This window comes from Peromyscus leucopus, chromosome 20, assembly GCF_004664715.2.
Source record: "Peromyscus leucopus breed LL Stock chromosome 20, UCI_PerLeu_2.1, whole genome shotgun sequence".
Classification (NCBI taxonomy): Eukaryota; Metazoa; Chordata; class Mammalia; order Rodentia; family Cricetidae; genus Peromyscus; species Peromyscus leucopus.
Window position 1 is genome coordinate 42,463,636 of NC_051080.1, and position 19,990 is coordinate 42,483,625.

The 19,990-nt window shown below is 40.0% G+C and overlaps 1 protein-coding gene across 3 annotated transcripts in view; it reads right to left on the bottom strand.

Moving 5' to 3' along the window:
• The window catches only part of Stk3 (serine/threonine kinase 3), a 255,299-nt gene that overhangs the window by 96,298 nt on the left and 139,011 nt on the right, over positions 1-19,990 (bottom strand). For all 3 annotated transcript variants that reach the window (XM_028884473.2, XM_028884469.2, XM_028884472.2), the window contains one exon: positions 9,386-9,523. In XM_028884473.2, the coding sequence (XP_028740306.1) occupies positions 9,386-9,523 (138 nt within the window). The remainder of the gene's footprint in view (positions 1-9,385; positions 9,524-19,990) is intronic.

The window sequence follows — 19,990 nt, forward strand, 5'->3', positions numbered from 1 at the left end:
AAGCCATAAGAATAGACTAGAACTCTTTTTAATTACATCTTAAAGTGTGTGTGTGTGTGTGTGTGTGTGTGTGTGTGTGCGTGCGCGCGCGCGCGCGCGCACACATGTGGAGTCTGCTCTCTTTCTTTCTACTATGTGGGTCCCAAGGATTTAAGCCAGGTCGCCATTCCTGGCAGCAAGGGCCTGTACTAGCTAAGTTACCCCATCAGCCTTGAGTAGACCTAAACTCTTCACTAAAGGAGAACATGAGAGATAGTAGAAGAAATATATGGGACAGATAAAATTATGTTTTTGAGGTAATACTGTAGCTTCAAAATGCAATGCTCATAATTATTTGCCAGTATATATATAGTCAGAGGAAAACAACCTTGTTTATTTTAATAAAGACTAATAGAACACACAAAAAAGTACAGAGACAACTAGCCAAACTAGTGGACCAATAGCTGAGGAGCCCATGGTACTGGACTAGGCCCTCTGGATAGGTGAGTCAGTTGTTTAGCTTAAACTGTTTATGAGGCCCCTAGGCAGTGGGATCAAGACCCGTCCCTAGTGCATGAGCCGGCTTTTTGGAGCCCAGTGCCTATGGTGAGACACTTTGTGCAGCCTTGGTGCAGGGAGGAGGGGCTTGGACCTGCCTCAACTGAATGTACCAGGCTCTGCTGACTCCCCATGGGAGATCTTCCCTTGGAGGAGGTGGGCATGAGAGGTGGGTTGGGGGAAGGCTGGGGGGCGGGAGGAGGGAGGACAGGAGAATCTGTGGTTGGTATGTAAAATGAGTAGAAAAATCTCTTAATAATTTTAAAAAAGGAAAAATGGGAAACATTTTTACAATAGAAAAAAATAAATTCAGATAAAAAACTTAGTGATGAAGAAATTATAGACACTTGGAAGGGGTTTTAACATGGTAAACAAATTATTTGATAAAACTATCAAGAGAAAAACTGTCAAGTAAGGGAAAAAACCACTGTAAGTAAGAATCTTACCATCACTTCAAAGTCCTAAGCCTGATTATAAGGAATCAATTCTTTAAATGATGCTCTGCTGACAAATCCACTAAGACCCCAGTCACCCCCCAAACATTCCTGCTGGACCCGCACCAGCTGCTGTGCACTGGTGGGACGGCCTGGTAAGTGTCTGCTGTGAATGCCAACACCTGCGCTATGTGCCACTTCTTAGGCAGAGCAACCATAAAGTACTGAGCATAGACTTCTCCATGACCACCTCCTTCTGTGCCACAGGGTACTTGGGATAACTTCCAGCAACTACAAGAAAAAAGGGAGTGTGCAGAGAATAAGGACCAGCCAAGAAAGGAGGAAAAGGGTCAAAAAATGTTCAGGAATTTACTACCTAAGATGAGGAAGACAAATCCATAGTCACAATTTAATTACGCCATACGAGTTCCATTCACAATGGTTTAGCACAAGCTCCACTTAAAGAAACAAGCTGGGGTATGGCCCAACGGCCAACCTCGAGTGTGGCATACCCTGGGTCCTGGGTTCAGTTCACAGCAGCACCTCTCTGTGACATGGTGCTGTGGGGTAATGCCCTTCTACACTGGTTTAATAAAATGCTGATTGGCCAGTGGCCAGGCAGGAAGTATAGGCAAGCAGAGCAGATGAGGAGAATTCTGGGAAGAGGAAGGGCAGAGTCAGGAGTCAGGAGTTGCCAGCCAGACACAGAGGAAGCAAGATGACAAGGCAGAACTGAGAAAAGGTACCAAGCCACGTGGCTAAACATAAATAAGAATTATGGGTTAATTTAGGTGTAAGAGCTAGTCAGTAATAAGCCTGAACTAATGGCCAAGCAGTTATAATTAATACGAGCCTCTGAGTGGTTATTTCATAAGTGGACTGTGGGACTGAGGGGCTGGGCAGGACTGGGTGGGACCAGAGAAAACTTCCAAATACAACAAGGTATTCACATTATGAAGAAAACACAAGGGGCTGGAGAAATGGCTTAGAGGTTAAGAGCACTGACTGCTCTTCCAGAGGTCCTGAGTTCAATTCCCAGCAACCACATGGTGGCTCACAACCATCTGTAATAAGGTCTGGTGCCCTCTTCTGGTCATACATGCTGTATACATAATAAATAAATAAATCTTTTTTTAAAAAAAAAAGAGGGATAAGGGAGTGGAACCTCCCTTAAATTCCAGTCATGAAGAAAACACAAAAAGATACAAAAATGAAGATGTATGAATAGAACTTAGTGGAAGATTTGTCAGCAACACTACTTCAGTGTTCTTTGAGCCTGGATAGGATTAACAGCCAGGCAACTAAGATAAATGCTTAGGATGAAAAGCCTGGATTATTATCTGAGAACAGGCTTTAATAAACAAATAAGAGAATAACATATAGGGAAATGTTGATACCATAATTTTGCAATGCAATTCAGTAATTAAATGCAGTGGCAAGATACAATTAAAAATCACTGAGAGCCTGAGGTATAAAATGCAGTTGCCAAAATAGAGAAGAAATAAATATGATGGGAAATGAGAATGATTGGGTGGCAACAAAATGAGTCAAACAAAAAGAGTAGAATAGAAGGAAGAATTAAATAACATGATGGTCAAGCTTTTCAGATTCTGGAGCCCTTTGGATTTTAAATGCTTTAATTAGGGATGTTCAACTTGAAAGTCACATATCTATCCAGATCCAAACAATGAAATCTGAACACTTCTGGCCCTTAGCATCTTAGGTGGGGGACATCCATAAGAACAGAACCAACAAAATTATAGCCTTCAAAAAAGGTATAAAAATCTCAACCTGGACTATACTTTGTTAACTTCTCAGGGGAAACTGAGGCAACACTTTAAGCCATATCTCAGTTCCAAAGTGTATCTTAACTTTGTGTCATTTATTATAAATTCACAACAATGCTCTGCTTAGAGCTAAATGTCTGAACCTCAAACATCTCCATCTGTCCAGTTCCATGTGTATTCCTGCTTTCTCTGTAACTGATCTACATACAACTGTGGCCCTCAGAGAGGAACTGGTGGGCCAGGCAAGGAGGTACACCTGTAATCACAGGGGGCTGGTGAGTTCAAGGATAACTTGGGTGCTACATAGAAAGTCACCATGTCACACACTTGCACATGTGTACACACACACACACACACACACACACACACACACACACACACACACTAGAGAAAGAAAAAGAAACAGGGGAAAACCACCTTGAAAAATTAAAGTGGTAGTTGAAGACCAGTACCATAGTATTTGAGTTGAGCATTCTGTGTAGTCAGAGATGAAGTTCTGTCATACACATTGGCACATTTTTAAATAAACATTTTTTTAAAAAAATGCAGAGGTGTAATATTGAAATTATAAATCAACATTTAAACAAGTGCAGAAAAAAACAAGGTAGTAAAAAGAAAGCACAACAACTGTCATGAATAAGGCATTAGCATACGATTATGTGCCACTGTAAATCAATAGAGCAAATTCCCATTTACTTTTCAATCCTAAGGCAAAAGTTCATGGGTTCAATAGTTCAAGTACATGCTCCTTACATGAGATGATACATTCATACTAAGTACATCTCACTCATGTTTCTTGTAAGAAGCATACTAAAAGAACTTGGGTTAAAGATAAGCAATGATGGGTGATAGTTGTGTAGCTTGGTCTGTTTGTGGGGCCCCTAGCAGTGGGACCAGGATCTGTCCCTGGTCCATGAGCTGGCTCTTTGGACCTATTCCCTATGGTGGGATGCCTTGCTCAACCTTGAAGTAGTGGGGAGGAGCTTGGTCCTGTCTCAGCTTGATATGCCATGCTTTGTTGACTCCCATGGGAGGCCTTACCCTTTCTGATGAATGGAGGAAGTGGGAAGGAAAAAGCAGAGGGAGGGGAAACTGTGGTTGGTATGTAAAATAAATAAAATAAAATTAAAAAAAAAGGTAAGCAATGAAATACTGGCCAAATATAAAGTGTTACAAATGATATGACCAAAAAGAACACAACACAAAGAAGAAAAGTAAAACAATATGTATATTAATAAAGCACATAATATAAAAATCATATATTGCTAAATGCCTAGAATGCCTACATGGTTTTAAGTATGAGAAGAGAATGAATAAAACAAGACTACACCTAAAATTGGGGTAGAATATACAAGGAAACTTGCACATTTTGGGTAGGCATGAAATTAAACTAAATCTTCACCACAGAAATGTCAAAGTAAATTCCAAATAGATTAGGGGATTAAGTACTTTTTAAAACTGGAAACACAAAACACTACAGAATAATGTAAAGATATTCAAATAATAATTTAATGCCACTAGATGACAAAAAGATGATATGAATAGACATAATTTAGAATGAGATGTGGGCCATTTATATGAAGGGTGTTTTTTTTTAATACTTCAAAATAATAAGATGAAAATACCAAATTCTAAAAGGAAATGAAGTTTTGCTGTCTCTAATTAAAAAATTAAATCAAAAGTAGATAAAGAACTTACCTAAGCTAATAAAAGAACAGAAATTACCTTTAAATCAATCTATCATATTCTTTCTTTTTAAAAATGTATCGATATTTTGAGAATTTCATATGTAAGTGCTATATTTGCATCATTTCCCCCCTTGTCCCTCTAATTCCTCCCATATTCCCGAATCTTCTTCAATTTTATGGCCTCATTTTCTTTAATTATTATTGATACACACACATTTGTAAATACAGCCTGCTGAGTTCATTTAGTGTTACTCATATATGTCTATGTATTTAAGGCTGGCCACTTAGGACTGGATAAACTATGGGGGCTCACCCCTGGAGAAGAGTGATTCTCTCTTTCTCAGCAGCCATTAACTGCCCATACCTATTAATTTCAGATTGTGAGATCCCCCTTCACCTTGGCATATCATAAGCACCAATGATCACACTCTTCAAAGCCTCTGTCCCTGTAAAAGTGTTGTCTCAAGCCACACAGCCAGAAAACAGATAACCTAGTTAGACACACAGATTTCAGACAGCAGCCATTCCACTGGGGGCAAACAGCACAGAGCACTATAGTGCCTTTCCACTAGCACATTGGTGGGGGATTTAGACTTCTGTTCCCCTCAACTGTCCAGGTTTTCAACTGAGATGATACCAAAAAAGACCAATTGCTAACACAGGAGATTCATCTCCACAAAGTAAAGTACCCCATCCTCAAATGGAAAGTGTCAGAAAAGACCATGTGAGAGCCTGGATTTAGAGTTTTACCAGGTGGTAATAAGACATGCCACTCCCTCCCCATTGGGGCACCGTCACAGTGAAAGGCCTGAACCATCACCACTATTTGGCTATGATGAGGCCACAGTATCAGTATAGGCCACTGGAGGAATCTGAGCATGCTCTCACCCTCAGCAAAGACTAACATGCCCTTCCTGAAATGTCAAAGGAGACCAAGGAAGGAACTTGGACTTCTACCTTCTGCAATCAAGAATAAGATGGTAACCCTCTACCCCCTGAAAAAGCGGATGAGGATGCTTGCTGTAACACTGGATTTAAATGAAGACCCAGGTGAAGCTCAGTAGTAGAATGGCAGCTAGCATTTAGAAACACTGGATTTGATCTCAAGAACTGAGAATTTAAAAAAAATTAAAAATGTATAAAGCAGGACTGGTGGCACAGACCCATAATTCCAGCTATTTGGGAAACAGATGCAGGAGATTCACAAGTTCAGGCCTGTCTGAGTTATAGAGTAAATTCGGGGACCACATAAACAACATAGTGAGCAACTGTCTCAAAATAAAAAAGAAGCAAAAGGGCTAGGAGTATAGCTCAGTGGTAGAGTGCTTGTCTAGCCCTACCTTCAGTTTCTACCATGAAAATAGACAGATGTTAGACAGACAGATAGATAAGATAGATTACTGACAGATAGATCCTAGCTAGCAAGCTAGTTAGATGAAAGATAGATAGATAGATAGATAGATAGATAGATAGATAGATAGATAGGATGGACAGACGGATGGACAGAATCTAGAGTCCAATAGCATTACTGTGGTAGTTTGAAATAAAATGGCCCCCAAAGGGTGTGGCAGTATTAGGAGGTGTGGCCTTGTTGGAGAAGTGTGTCACTGCGGGCTTTGAGGTCTCTTCTCAAGCTTCACTCAGTGACAGTCAATTGACTTCCTGTTGCCAACAAGATGTAGCACTCTCAGCTCCAGCACCACATCTGCCTGCAGGCTATCATACTCCGCATCCTTAAGATAATAGATGAACCTCTGAAACTCTAAGTGAGCCACCCTCAATTAAATGTTTTCCTTTATAAGAGTTGCTGTGGTCATGGTGTCTCTTCACAGAAATAGAAACCCTGAGACAATGATACTTTAAATGTCCAGTTTTGAACTGGGAAAAAAAAATCTTGGATCATACCAAGGACCAAGAAAAATCTCAATTTAAACAGGAAAAATACAATCAACAGACCCTAACAACAGGATGACATGGACATTATAAAAGCAGAGAGCAATAAACATGCTTGTAAATGAAAGAAAAATTAGAATATCTTACTCAGGAGACATAAAAAAAGATACATGAAAAAGCTTACAACTGAGAAATACAGTAACTGAAATAAATAACTAGATCAATAGGTTGGAGAGCAAAACCAAGACAGAAAAGAATCCACGATCTAGACAAGGAGACAAGAAAAGACGTGGAGTACAGAAAAGAGGAAGTAAGACAGACTCTGGCCCTGGGGATCTGTTGGACTGAAATATAGGATCTGATGCTGTGTCAATAAATAAGAAACAAGATGAGGCTGAAAACATATTTGAAAAAATTTCATCATTTGTTGGAGAGGGCTTAAAGTAACAGGTTCTAGAAGCTATACCAACCCCGGCCCCAAACAGAAGAAATTAGTGGACAGCATGGAATAAACCATCCAAACGAAACATCTCCTAAGTCTCTGGAGCCCATGGACGTTGCCTGTGGCCTTTCCACAACAGGAACACATGGGGTCCCTAACTACGTATTCTCAAGTGATGCAAGAAAACAAACTGCCAGCCCCTAATATTACTAAGAGTCACCAAAACTTCTAAAAGTGTAGTTAACATAGTTCTGTAGACAAGGGAAATGATGTAAGGAAGACAAACAGAAAGAACAAAAGCAGGGTGAGTACGGAATACCCCTTCCTGTGAGTGCCGCAATAATGTTCTACCTTTAAAGCCATACTACAGAACTGATACGTCAACTAAAGAGGGCATACCTAAGGTAATTAGACCATGATGCAGGGTCAGAGAGGAAAATAAAAGTCTCCTCCGTCTCACCTCAACTGGCAAGAGTGAGTCATAAGTACCATGTTCCAGTCAAGCCCGGGGTGGGCACAAACAATGGCAGAGCTCAGTTAACCTACCCTTCCTGCAGGAAGTCAGAAGGAACACAGAGCAGGGCTGGGGCCTGCTGAGTGTCAGTGTTTAAACCAGGAGCCTACACAGAAGACAAGCGGCCCCCAGGCTGTCCTAGACCTCTACATGTGTGCTGTGGCTCACTGCGTCCCCACCCACATACAGTAAGTAACTTAATGAAAGTCTTTTTTAAAGAACGGGGCTGGAACAAATGGAATCTGTCTAGAATAATCACGGGCTTACTACGGTATCTTCAGTGAGTCATTTAATTTTTCTGGGCTATACTAACCTACACAAAAATAAGGAATTATACTGACATATTTTAAGTGTTTCCATCCTTTCTAACTTAAAAACAAAGATTTTCCCCCTAGAAGGAAAAGCTAGAAATAAATCAGTTTATCTTAAAAAAAAAAAAAAAAAAAAAAAAAAAGATCAGTCCCCCAAATACATTTTCACCATCAGATTTTAAGGCATTTGTTTTACTTTTTCTGCTTTTTTTCAGACCTTCCTTTCTATCATTTCTTTTGTGTTGGATCATCCACATGTTTATTATGATAATGACACCAAGATTTGTTTGTTTAATATTTTCTTGAAAAGTTAATAATCTTTAAAAATAAATGCTTTAACCAACTGTTTTTCAATTTTTATTATGGAAAAATATACCTAAATAAAATTTACTATTTCTTAAATTTTTTTAATTTAAAAAATACTTTATTTTGTTACATTTTTTTATTTAATGTGAAGTATGTGCAGATTAGGGGACCACTTATGAGTGTTGGTCTTCTCTTTCCACCATGTGGGTCTCATCAGCCCTCTTCCTTTAATTTCTAAATTAATTTACCTATGGGGGGCACTGCATGTGTGCGCTGCAGCACACACAGGGGTGTGGGGAAGGAATTTCGGGGATCTGTTCTCTCCTTCCACTGTGGCTGTCCGACTGGCCAGCTCATGCCCTTACAGACTGAGTTATCTCATTTGCCCAAATTTGCCATCTTAATCATTAACTAATTAATTTTTAAAATAATATTTGAACATAACTCAAAACTCAAGAAAATCTGCAGCCCATTCCTGCCTCTTACCCTTACAATGACCTGCCCAAGGAGTCACTGAATAACCAGTTGTCTTTATGGCGTGTGTGTGTGTGTGTGTGTGTGTGTGTGTGTGTGTGTGTCCGTCCGTCCTAATAACTCCTCTTAATGGACCATATTCATATATAATTTCACACAGGGTTAATATTTCAGAATGAACTGTTAAGATGAAATTGCTGTTACAAAGAATATACATATTTTTAAAAATAGATACTGCAATATTGACTTCATGAAGAATGAGCCCTATGTATAATTTTCAAAAAATATAAGCATTACAGAGCATTTTGTGGAGCCTTCAATCAATTTTATTTTATTTTTAATAGTAGCTCAGGGATTTTTTTTTTTTTACAGGAAGTGTTGCTTGTCCTTTAACAGTAAGAAGTATCTGAAAATTATCAAATTTGTTAATGAGAGACACACTATGAGGCATACTGTAGACACATTGTGAAGCACACTTATTAGTTGAGAGTTCTGAGGCAATTCTGTTGAGGAAAAAGAGTTCCACAAACTTACTTATTACAAGTTCATTATGTTATTTCTTTTTGCTTTAAATTTCATAGATTTTTAAAAAGCCTCTTGGTGTTCTGGATACAAAGTTTATTTATAGTAGGGATACTAAAACTTCCCTTAGGTGATCTTGTAACTAGTGTTTATAAGATGTAACATTTTCAAGGAGTTCAGGGATCTTGGATTTATGTATATTACATATATTAGAGGAGCACAAAGTCCAGGGAGAGAAGCCGAGTCAAGGAAAAGCCTTTAGAAATAAACCTACAGAGACAAGCACCCCAGGGAGGAGAGAATGGAAAAGCAAGAAAATGGAATGGGAACAGACGTTAGACAAAGAAAATGCAGAGGAGTTCAACGCATGCACCGCAATGCACAGTCCAAGTCTTCAGAGGGAGGTCACAAGGCTGCAGCGCTGGCTGGCCAGCATTGGGAATGAGCTGCAGAAGTCACCCCTGTGTCGGCACTGACCTGTAACAGCTGCGTTGCCGTGGCTCTCTGCTCAGGACTCTTCACTAAGCACTTCTTAACAAAATCGGTGAAGTCGTCAGACCAGAGCTCAGGCTTCCTGAATGTTGGTGGCGGGTTGGTGGGAATCATAAAAATAGCCTGGTGCAGATAAAACATCCAAAAGACACAGTAAGAACCCAGGAAAACAACCAAAGAAGTAAGTTCCTATCTTCTCGACAGATTCTAAATCTCAAAAATAAGTTTAAGTACAGGAATCCCCATGAAATTGCAATTCGGGAACCAAGTCCATCTGCTGCTAATATATTCACTTCCCATTAGCTCCTGCTACTTGAACAGTAGCTCACTGAGCACATCATTTATTTTATCATGATTTTTGAATCTACCTCCAAAGGAGACACATTTATAGCCTTTTACCAAAGACATCCCCTTTCAAAGACACATTTCCAAATCTTGCTACTGTGTGTGCCAAGCTTACTTCCTATTTCAGTTTTAAAAGGCCAGCAGTAATCTAATCTGCATCTTTTACCAAATCATTTAAGCATAAACAAAATTACTACTGTGATTTGAATACTAGATTGTCAAGATACTAAATGAAAAGGTTTTAAAATATAATACTTCAATTCATCAGAAATAGGTTAAGTGCTAAATGTTTAACAGCTACGATAATACATTCAGATAGTTCCAAATTGAAAAGCTATAAAAAGTCTCCTTCTCATAGTCTGTTAACCATTGCTTCCAAATTCTATGCCAGAAAACAAAACCAAACTGAAACAAATGTATTATATACTCGATAAACAATAACACATGCTATATGTTATTTATAGCATGCCCTACATGCTATAAAAGGACAAGAAGCAAACAGCAGTAACAAAAATTTTGTGAAATAAAATGAATTAGAACAGGTAATAACTACTCATATTTAATATGTAAATTTATATAATTATACAATTAACACCATAGATGAGATGACAAAAGGCCTTTTAACCATAAATATGCACATTCAGCATATAATCATGGGCCTGTTAAACAGAGAGAGACTCACAGGCAGCACCCTAAAATTCTCCCTTTCTAAGTCTGAGAATTCTTTCCCTTTTGAGAATGCATCTCTACACCTTGCCATCTGGCTATAGATGGGCCTCTTCTTTTATATGCAAATTTAATGTGTATTAAGTTATGCCCATTTTCTGTTATGCATAAAAAAGACAGGGGTAGTAATACTATAAATTATAACATTTTATTATTAAAGAGAATTAAAAATATTTATGGCAAAACTTCTGTCCATATATGGAAAAAAGATCACAACTACAGAGTTATACAGATAACATTCTACTATATCAATTTTAATGTATTCCTTGCATAAGACAGAACTTCTACTGTCTACTGAATTTTTATTAATTGGCAAAAAGGCATATATAAGTGTCTTGAAATCATTCACAGTAGAAGATATACAACAGGATATTTACTTCAACCCTTTCATTTTACAGAATAATAACCTAAAGTTAAGACAGGTTAAGAGTTAAAAATAAAATTGCAGATTTACAAACAAGGCTGTCATTTAAAACATCAGAAAAACACCATAATGCTTCTAAGTTTCAACAAGCAAAGCTGATTATTAAACCTAAAACGAAAAACCATCTAAGAAGGTATAAGACATGCCAAATGGTGATGCTACTGCCGTCAGCAAACAGATCTGCCAGGTCTTTCCTCCTTGGCGGGAAGAAAGCATGAACAAGCTTTAGGACTTTGGAAGGCAGTGAGTGGGCGGCAGGAGAGAGGGCTTGGACTTACTGCAGTCCAACTGTAACAGTTAACCTGAAGTTAGTCGGCCCTGAGAAAGAGCGCTGACATCAGCAAGCTTCTCAGCAAACAGCAGCAGGGAGACCAGTTATGCACATGAGAAAGAAATGAAGTTCAGGCTACAATGAAATTCACAGTTATCAAGGACTTAGCCCTGAGCGCAAAAGCCATAAAACTGTAAGAATTCCTTCTTACATATGAGGAAAATGTCATGACAATTAATTTGGCAACGACTTCTTGTATGGAACAAAAGTCCAGGCAATAAAAGAAAAACTAAGTAAGGTGGAATTGACAGAAACTTAAGGCTTTGTGCATCAAAGGACACATCCCAAGAACTAAAAGGTAGTCCAGAAGACAGACTTAGAGAGAAAGTGGAAGCTAGAAAGCATAAAAGATCAATTTTAAAGTAAAGGACTTAAACATTTCTACAAAGAAAAACCAAAAATGCTAATAAGCACATGGAAGACATTCATCACTAATCATTAGGAAAAGGCAAATCCAACCACTAAGATGCAGTACTTTGACCTCACCAGGATAGCGACTAGAGAGAGGAAAGGGGGAAGGAAGGAAAGAGGGCAGAGTCAACAGAAGGGCACCCTTAGAAATGGTAAAGCTGGGACTGGAGACATGGCTCAGAATTTAACTCTTGCAGGGGCTCATGTAAAATTCCCCGCACCCACATGTGGCTCACAATGGACTGTAACTCTAGTCCTAGAGAATCAGATGTCCACAGGCACCAGACATGCACACGGTGCACCTAGATACAGGCAGGCAAAATGCTCATATACACAAAAGAAATGAAATCAATATAAAAAGGCATGTCCTTTAACAAATGTGAACATTCTTACACATCTTCTATCACATTACGCCTGTGATGATTCCTCAAAAGCAGTGTAGCCAGTATTGCAAAGCCAAACAAACACACAATGAAATATTTATAAGGTCATTTCTGTTTAGTTAGCTGACACTAACACTGTGATTCAGAAGTAATGAACAGACAGGTCACTGGCCAAGCAATAACAGTGGGGTTATTTGTTTAGACAATGTCAAGCTTCCCTATAAGGTAAGAATGTCTTGGAATTAGGCTGACTTAAACAGGACGCTTATGTCTTCCTCTTTGCAAGGCCTTTTCACTTGGTCAGTCAATCAACTTCCCCTAATAGTCCCTTTAAGTATGTGACTTTGTAAGATTTGCTATTACAAATTTTAAAAGACTATCTGGAACTCACAGAAATCACAGTCAACTTGTAGAGAAAAATTAATGAATATACAAAACAAACACCATGAAATTCTGCCTCTAAACAACAAGATTCACCTCTGATGACTTCATAGTTAAATTAGACTCTAGTGAGGCTTTGATACTGGACAAAATAAACAGCAGCTTCAGAAAAGACAGCGAATCACCTGTTCATGTTAGAGAAAAAAATAATAAATCTGAGCCTCTTCTTTGCAGAACGGTTCAAAGGCCTCAGCCCACAGAGCTGACCTCAGCCTCAAACTGCAGGCAGATAATAGATTGTCTAGATAAACGTTGTTCCCTGCTGTTCTGTTACAAATTAGCAGATAACAACCCAGTGATTTATGTCCTTGAAGCTAAGGCTCTCCTTTGAACTTTGAGCCAATAAGTTGCAGCCTTATCATCAGATAATCTTAACATATAAGGCTCACCTGGCAGTAGCTATTAGAAACACAAGGATAAAAAGCTTAACTCTAACTCTTATTTACCCAGTACTATCATAAAGTGAATATAAATGTCACATCAAACTTACAAACAGGCACTAAGCAAGCATGAACATTTGGCATACAGTTCAAATAAATAAGTCTATCAAAATGTCTCCAGGAAAACCACTATATCTTTCATTTCTGTCTTTGACTTTTTAGAAAACCAATAACACACTAGTAGATTTTCTCAGTCTTTACTGGGTTCAACCAACCATGAGGATGCTCTTAAGAATCTCTGGGTTTTGTATAAGTTGATTAAGTCATAAGCCCTTGTTGTAGAAAGTGTTGATAATCAGTGGCTAGTCTTTGACATCCCTGCCACCAACCAAATAACACAGACACACATTAGAGCCATATAATTTATCTTATCTCTAACACCATATGATTGAAGAATGTTAGTACAATAAATTATATGATTAGTCTTTGCTTGTTTCTATACAATATATTGCTTAACTACATACTGAACCTATCATTAAAGGGTGGTTTTTTGTTTGTTTTGTTTTTAATTTCCCTGATCACAAGTACTCTGAAAAAGTCAAAAAATAAATGTGCTTCAGAATATCTAACTATCTCCGTACCTAGAATCTCAAGCATTAGACCCCAAGAGAGCTTGGACCTGTAGAAAATGCCTCACTGAGAAGCTGTCCTACATGGGTTTACAACCTCAGTGTAAGGAGTCCACTCCGACATCTGAGCTAGGGCAGCTGAACTGTGAATGCACAGGAGCAAGGACCATGCCAGGCTAACATGCATCATAGATATGTAAGCAGGAGGCTGGCTTCCCAGCAAGTGAGGGAAAGGAGAAGGCACCTTGGGAACCCACAAAGAAGAGCAGAGCTATTTTTTAAGAGTGAACATAGCACATGGGTAGCAAGCTAAGTCAAACAGAAATGGTATTTTTAAAAAGAAAATACAGTAATAACTTCTTTTCAAAAACACTAAAAGGAGCAAACAATAACTGAAGTTAAAACTGGACCTCAGTCTGAAGCCCAGGCCACCTGACTGCAGCGCCGGTGTTTCGTTTCCACACAAGCGAGACAGCTGGATCTAGTTCTTCTTTGTGTACAAAGATGTCAGCAGTCCAGCTGTAAAGATCTAGCCATGCAAATATTAATGTGCTACTTTGAAAGAAAATGCAAACGCAAATGTGAAAGCGGTAAGAAGCAAACCTCCTTCTTGCTCTGCAGTCTCCACAGTGCACACTAAGTAAAGCACTGGTACTCGAAACTCAAGATCTGTTCCATCTCTAATTCGAGGAACTTCCGTAATCATTCATCAGGCCAGAAAACACCCGTCTGCCAGCCCGGAGAGTAATCTAAAGCAAAGGGGAGCACTGCGGGCTCTGGCTACTTGTGGATAGCAGCTACCATGCTGAACATAACACCTGTATTAGCAGAGAACATTCTACTGGACGGCCCCACAGTTGTTATGGAAAGGCAGGTTCTCCTCTGTGGATTCTAAGTCTGAAAAGGAATCTTAGGAAGAATTTTATTATTGTTTAAGAGAAAATTATCAGGGTAGATAAGCTGAAAATTCAACCTTCCAGGAAGAGAAAGATGGAAAGAAAGTTACACCTTTCGGGCAGGCACAGAGGTCAGAGAAACATGAAGAAAGCCAAGAATGTGGAGGGAAGCATGCTCACCCTTCTTACTGGCATCCAGAAGAGAGAGAAAGAGATGGAAATAGAAGAAAGAAAGGCTGAGCATGGTGCCTGGCCAGGATATGGCTTCAGAGGAAACCTGATTTCAGGCTCAGTGTGCCAAGACAGGAATGCACCAGGACAGACACAGAAGCGGCTTATTTTAAAAAGGGAAAGAACTAGGAGGAACAGGAGTAGACTCTCGAGCTAAGGAACAATAATGCTCCACAGTGCCAGGCCATGAGGCATATGGTCCTTTATAAGACGTTGACATTGACTTAGAACTTCTCCCGATTGTGTGGCTGGGCTTTTCCTCAGATGAGGCTCACGTGAGGAACAGCTTCTAGTCTTTTTCCACGAACTAACCACTCTCATATGTTAATATTAATCCTACAGCCTCTAGTCATCTCTCCCCTGAAGTTACACTAGGTCTGATTTCTAAGTTACAGAAAACATGGGAAATGCAGGGAAACCTGAAAGCAAATGCCTTTACTTTAAGGCAAATCTAAATTATGTGCTAAAGAGATGGGTGTAAAGAGTCATGAACTGTCACAATACTGCAACCAGGAGACCAGAGAAACAAATGGATCCTAGTCACTAGCAGCTTCTGTATCACCTGGGAATTTTCTAGGACAAGTTCAAGACTATTAAGTACTGTTCACAGATCAGAGGGCATAGGGAAGCATAGTGTCTACCTTTGTTTTACCAGAATGGAAGGAAGTCAGTCCACAGTGAAGCTGAACCCATACCTATTACCAGGCTTCTCTTTCCCATCTGTGGGTCACGGGTAAGAAAATGAGTCAACCGCTTACTCCCCCTTCTGCCTCCCTGCTAGACTATGCTGATCCACACATCCTAATGATCCCATTGCTCCTACCGCACGCCAGCCTTTGCAGCAAGAGCTGCTCTGGACGCACAGACCTGATGTAGTCACCGTCACAAGGGCAGCCCTGGGCAGATGAGCAAATTCAAGGACATTCAGACTGAGAGTTCAGCACGAAGAGCAGGATCCCATGGAAGGATGTAGAATGGCCACAGTAAAGTGACTGAATGGGCCTTCTAAAGCAGAGCGCCTGGGCAGAGACTCCAGGAGCCAAGTTTACCACCTAGGAACAGAACCTCCACTCTCAAAATTATCATTTGGCATAAAATCATCCCATCAAATTAAAAAAGAAAGTGTCATAACTTAACATCAAAGTATAGAGACTGGGTATTACAGAAGCTATGATAGTTAATCAAGTTATCAAAACAGCAAATATGAAAACATAGTGCATAGTAACCAAGCCATCACTGAACCTCTGGCTGTATTTGGTAGAAGCTGGAGGATTTAAGAGGGTGCTTTAAAGGCCTGAGACCCCAAATGGATCAGTGAGCTGCACTGAAACGGAGCGTGCAAAGGTCCTAACAGCTCCAGGTCCTGAATTAAAATAAAGAGCAACTAGTCCTAAGAATAACAAGAGTATGGCACAATAAATGAGACCCTGGCCCAAGAGCAGATATACCAACTTTACCAAAACACTACTGACAAACATCAATGTCAATTAGGATTTAAAAAACTAAAATTACCTCACGATGAAAATTATGTGAAGACCAAAAAAGGAACCTCTGAAAATGTGAAAGTGTATCATAAAAAAGACACACATACAAGTCTGTGGCCAGAAAGAAACAGCAAAGTGCAGGAATTCAGGAGAAAGTGGAAGAGGAAAACAATCTGTTCTCATAATTCCTCAGCTTCACTGTGGGAACACTCTGGTCTATATCTTAGTAAAGATAGAGTGAAAACAGCTTTTCTTCTTCTTTTCTTTTTTATTTTTCGAGACAGGGTTTCTCTGTGTAGCTTTGCACCTTTCCTGGAACTCACTTTTGGAGACCAGGCTGGCCTCGAACTCAGAGATCCACCTGACCCTGCCTCCTGAGTGCTGGGATTAACCATGCAGCAATACCTAACTCCATATTCTTCTTTAAAATATCTCATGAACCACAAGCAAATATCCAAGTCCAAAGCCTGGGCCATGAGTTCTCAACACTGGCTCCATGTCAGAACCACCCGAAAAATGTCTTTGTGAATCACTGTTTTTCCAGTAAGAGCATGAAGGCAAAGCACCCACTCCAACCCCACTGCCCCAAGCACAAACTCGGGAGACATTCAGTTTTACAGACTGAGAAGTCATACGCAGAGGAAAGGGAGAATTCCAAAAGTACACTAACTCAGGGGCAGGCTTCCATCAACAAAAGCCAGTCTGGTTCTGTTATACCTGAAGAGAAAAAAGATACTTGCACATCTATGTTATACATAGCTTTGCATTTCACTGTATTGTACAATTTTACTTACAGATTTCTAGGCAATTGGAATGCACGGGTGGCAAGAACCCACAGTTCCATTCCACACATTCCCTAAGGACTGAGGGACAGCCTACATTCCACCTTAGGAAATGGAAGAGGGCAGCACAGGACTTCTGCCACAGTGACCAGACAAGACCAAGTATGGACTGAAGACTTCCACCTTCTGCGGACATCTCCCCACTCCAATGTTGTCAGTGGACACCATGGGAGCTTGGACTTCCACCTTAGCCGGGCAGCATCTGCCCTTTGCTCTCCCTACTGAGGAGGTCAACAGAACCACCAAGACTTTCACTATCACCCAACAGTAAAACAGTCACCAAGCAATGGAATCTGTGAGGAGCAGGAACCAACTCCACCCAGCCAGCAATGAAAAGCCACTCCTGCCACTGGGTGTCAACAAAGGCTGAGTATGGAATCTGGAGTTCAAACTCTACTGGTCCCAGCTGGAGTAATGTCACAAGTCTATCTAGTATAGAGTTCAATAAGACCCAGAGAATGAAAACAACTTTATGTCCAGTTTTCAACTAACAATTACTTATCCTATCAGGAACCAGGAAGATGGCAGTGTAACTGACCAGAAGATAGCAGGTGTTAACAGAGGTGTTAATGAGAAACAGAAGAAGAGTCTTCAGGTAACAATGATTAAAAAAAAAAAAAAAGGTTGAGGAGTCCACAAGACAGATAGCTCAGCAGATAAGGGCATTTACTGCCAAGCCTGGTATTTTAAAAAAGAGCTAAGTGGAAATGTAGAAGTGAAAAGTAAAACAGCCAAAATAAAAAGCCCAATATCCGGCTTTAACATCAGCCTGGAAACATCAGTGAGCTAGAAGACAGAGCAACAGAATAAATATGTATTCTATATGAACAACTTATGAAAAACTGACTTGGATGCATGGGGGGTAAGGTTGGGGAGCTTGTAGAGAGAGATGGACAGAGAGTCCCATCGACTTCTCTAGGACCAAGTCAAAACATCCAACATTTATGTGTTTGGAGTTGTAGAAAACACTGAAATATATTTTAAAAACACAACAGCCAGCTCTGCAATTAATCTCACAACAGACCCAGCCGGCTGCACTACACCCACATAAGCCTGGACCCTGCTGTGGGATGGTCTGTATGTCAAATTGCTCTGATTGGTCAATAAATAAAACACTGATTGGCCAGTTGCCAAGCAGGAAGTAGGTGGGACAAGGAGAGAGTTGAGTTCTGGGAAGCAGCAGGCTGAGGCAGAGAAACACTGCCAGCCACCGCTATGACAAGCCGCATGTGAAGACGCCGGTAAGCCACAAGCCCCGTGGCAAGGTATAAATTTATGGAAATGGATTAATTTAATATATAAGAACAGTTAGCAAGAAGCCTGCCATGGCCATACAGTTTGTAAGCAATATAAGTCTCTGTGTTTATTTGGCTGGGTCTGAGCGGCTGTGGGACTGGCGGGTGACAGAGATTTGTCCTGACTGTGGGCCAGGCAGGAAAACTCTAGCTACAGGACCCACCAGCAGTCAGCCTGAGGTCAGAGGGGACTGCGTACCCCAGCCTCCCCTTTACTGCTGCTGGAGTCTAGGGGAGGCACAGTCCTTGTCTTCAGTTCTCTGTCTACCAGTGACCTCATCAGGCTCTGATTTTTAGCTCCAGACACATGGTGACCCAGATGGTTAAATTCAGTGGGCCACAAAGCAAAACAAAAAGCCAGGAAGGTGGGAAAAGGAGTTTTAGGAAAGTGGCTGCAGGGCTGACAGGAATGGGAAGTGGGAAAATAAAAAGTGGGTGCAAATTATCAGAATGCATCACACACCTGGATGAGACTGTCAAAGAACAAATACAACTTTAAAAGTTGGCTAGGAACTTACAATATTTGGCAGAATATAAGTCTTTAGAGTCAAGAGACTGTACAAACCATGAGACAGAACAAAGGACATTCATACAAAAAACACATTAATTAAATTTCAGAAAACCAAAGATTGAGGGCAAAAAAAAACTTGACTATACACAAAATAACACTTTAAAGAAGAATAAAATGACGGCAGACTTCTCATCAGAAGCCATGAGTGTCAGAGTGACAGGAGGTGACATCTAAAGGAACCGCCAGCCAGCACGGTCGGGTCATGGCAGGCAGGGAGCTCGGCCTTCCCCCATGCCCAGGAAATCACAACATTCTACGGTGAAAGGAGACTGCAGAGACCATCACAACTCTATCCCCAACAGAAGTCTGAAGCAAGTTTTCTGAATAAACGAAAACAGGAAATTAGAAAATGGGGGCTACCAGGAAGGAGATTAGAATACAGATTTTAAAAACAGGCTAAGTACAATAGATTTTTCTTCTACTTGAGTTTTGGAAATTATTTTTCGTAGTTTCATCAACAATTTAATGCATGTAGAAGAAATAATTAATGCATGGGAGAAAGTAAGAAAACAAAAGAGAAATTAGGATTTTATACTTTACCCAAGCTAATAAAAGAGAAAAACTAATATTTCGTTATGGATAAACCAAAATGGAACTCAAAAATACATTCAAGTAACCCACAGGAAGGGGAGAAACTAAAAAACTAAGAAACTAAAAAACTAAGAAAAATACAGAAAACAAAAGGATGAAATAAATCTAAACATTGAAAAACAGACAAAGCACAGTTACAGTGAACAGACCTCAACACCCTCTCCTAACAGGAAGAGCAACTGCTGAAAGCCAGGACAGACACAGAACACTTCAACTCCAGCACCTCCCAGAACAGTGCTGCCACTCAAGGGCTCATGTTCTCTTCAAGCCAAGAGCTCAGATACCAAGGTCACATCCTGAAGACACAGCACACACCAACAAGGTTAAAAGAACTGAAATCATAGTTTCAGTCACGCTGTAATCAAACTAGATATCTTAACAGAAACATGACCAGAAGACCCAACACTTGGAAACTAAAGAGAAAATTTCTAAATAATCCATGGATCAAAAGAAGAAGCCTAAGGTAACAATGTAAAAGCGCTGAACTGAAGGAAAATGAAAATGCAAAACACCAGATTTACTGAAGCAGTTCTGAGAGGGACACTTGTAGCACGAAATGCCCATATCAGAATGGGCAGTAGTCTCATGTCAATAATCCTGCTTATACCAT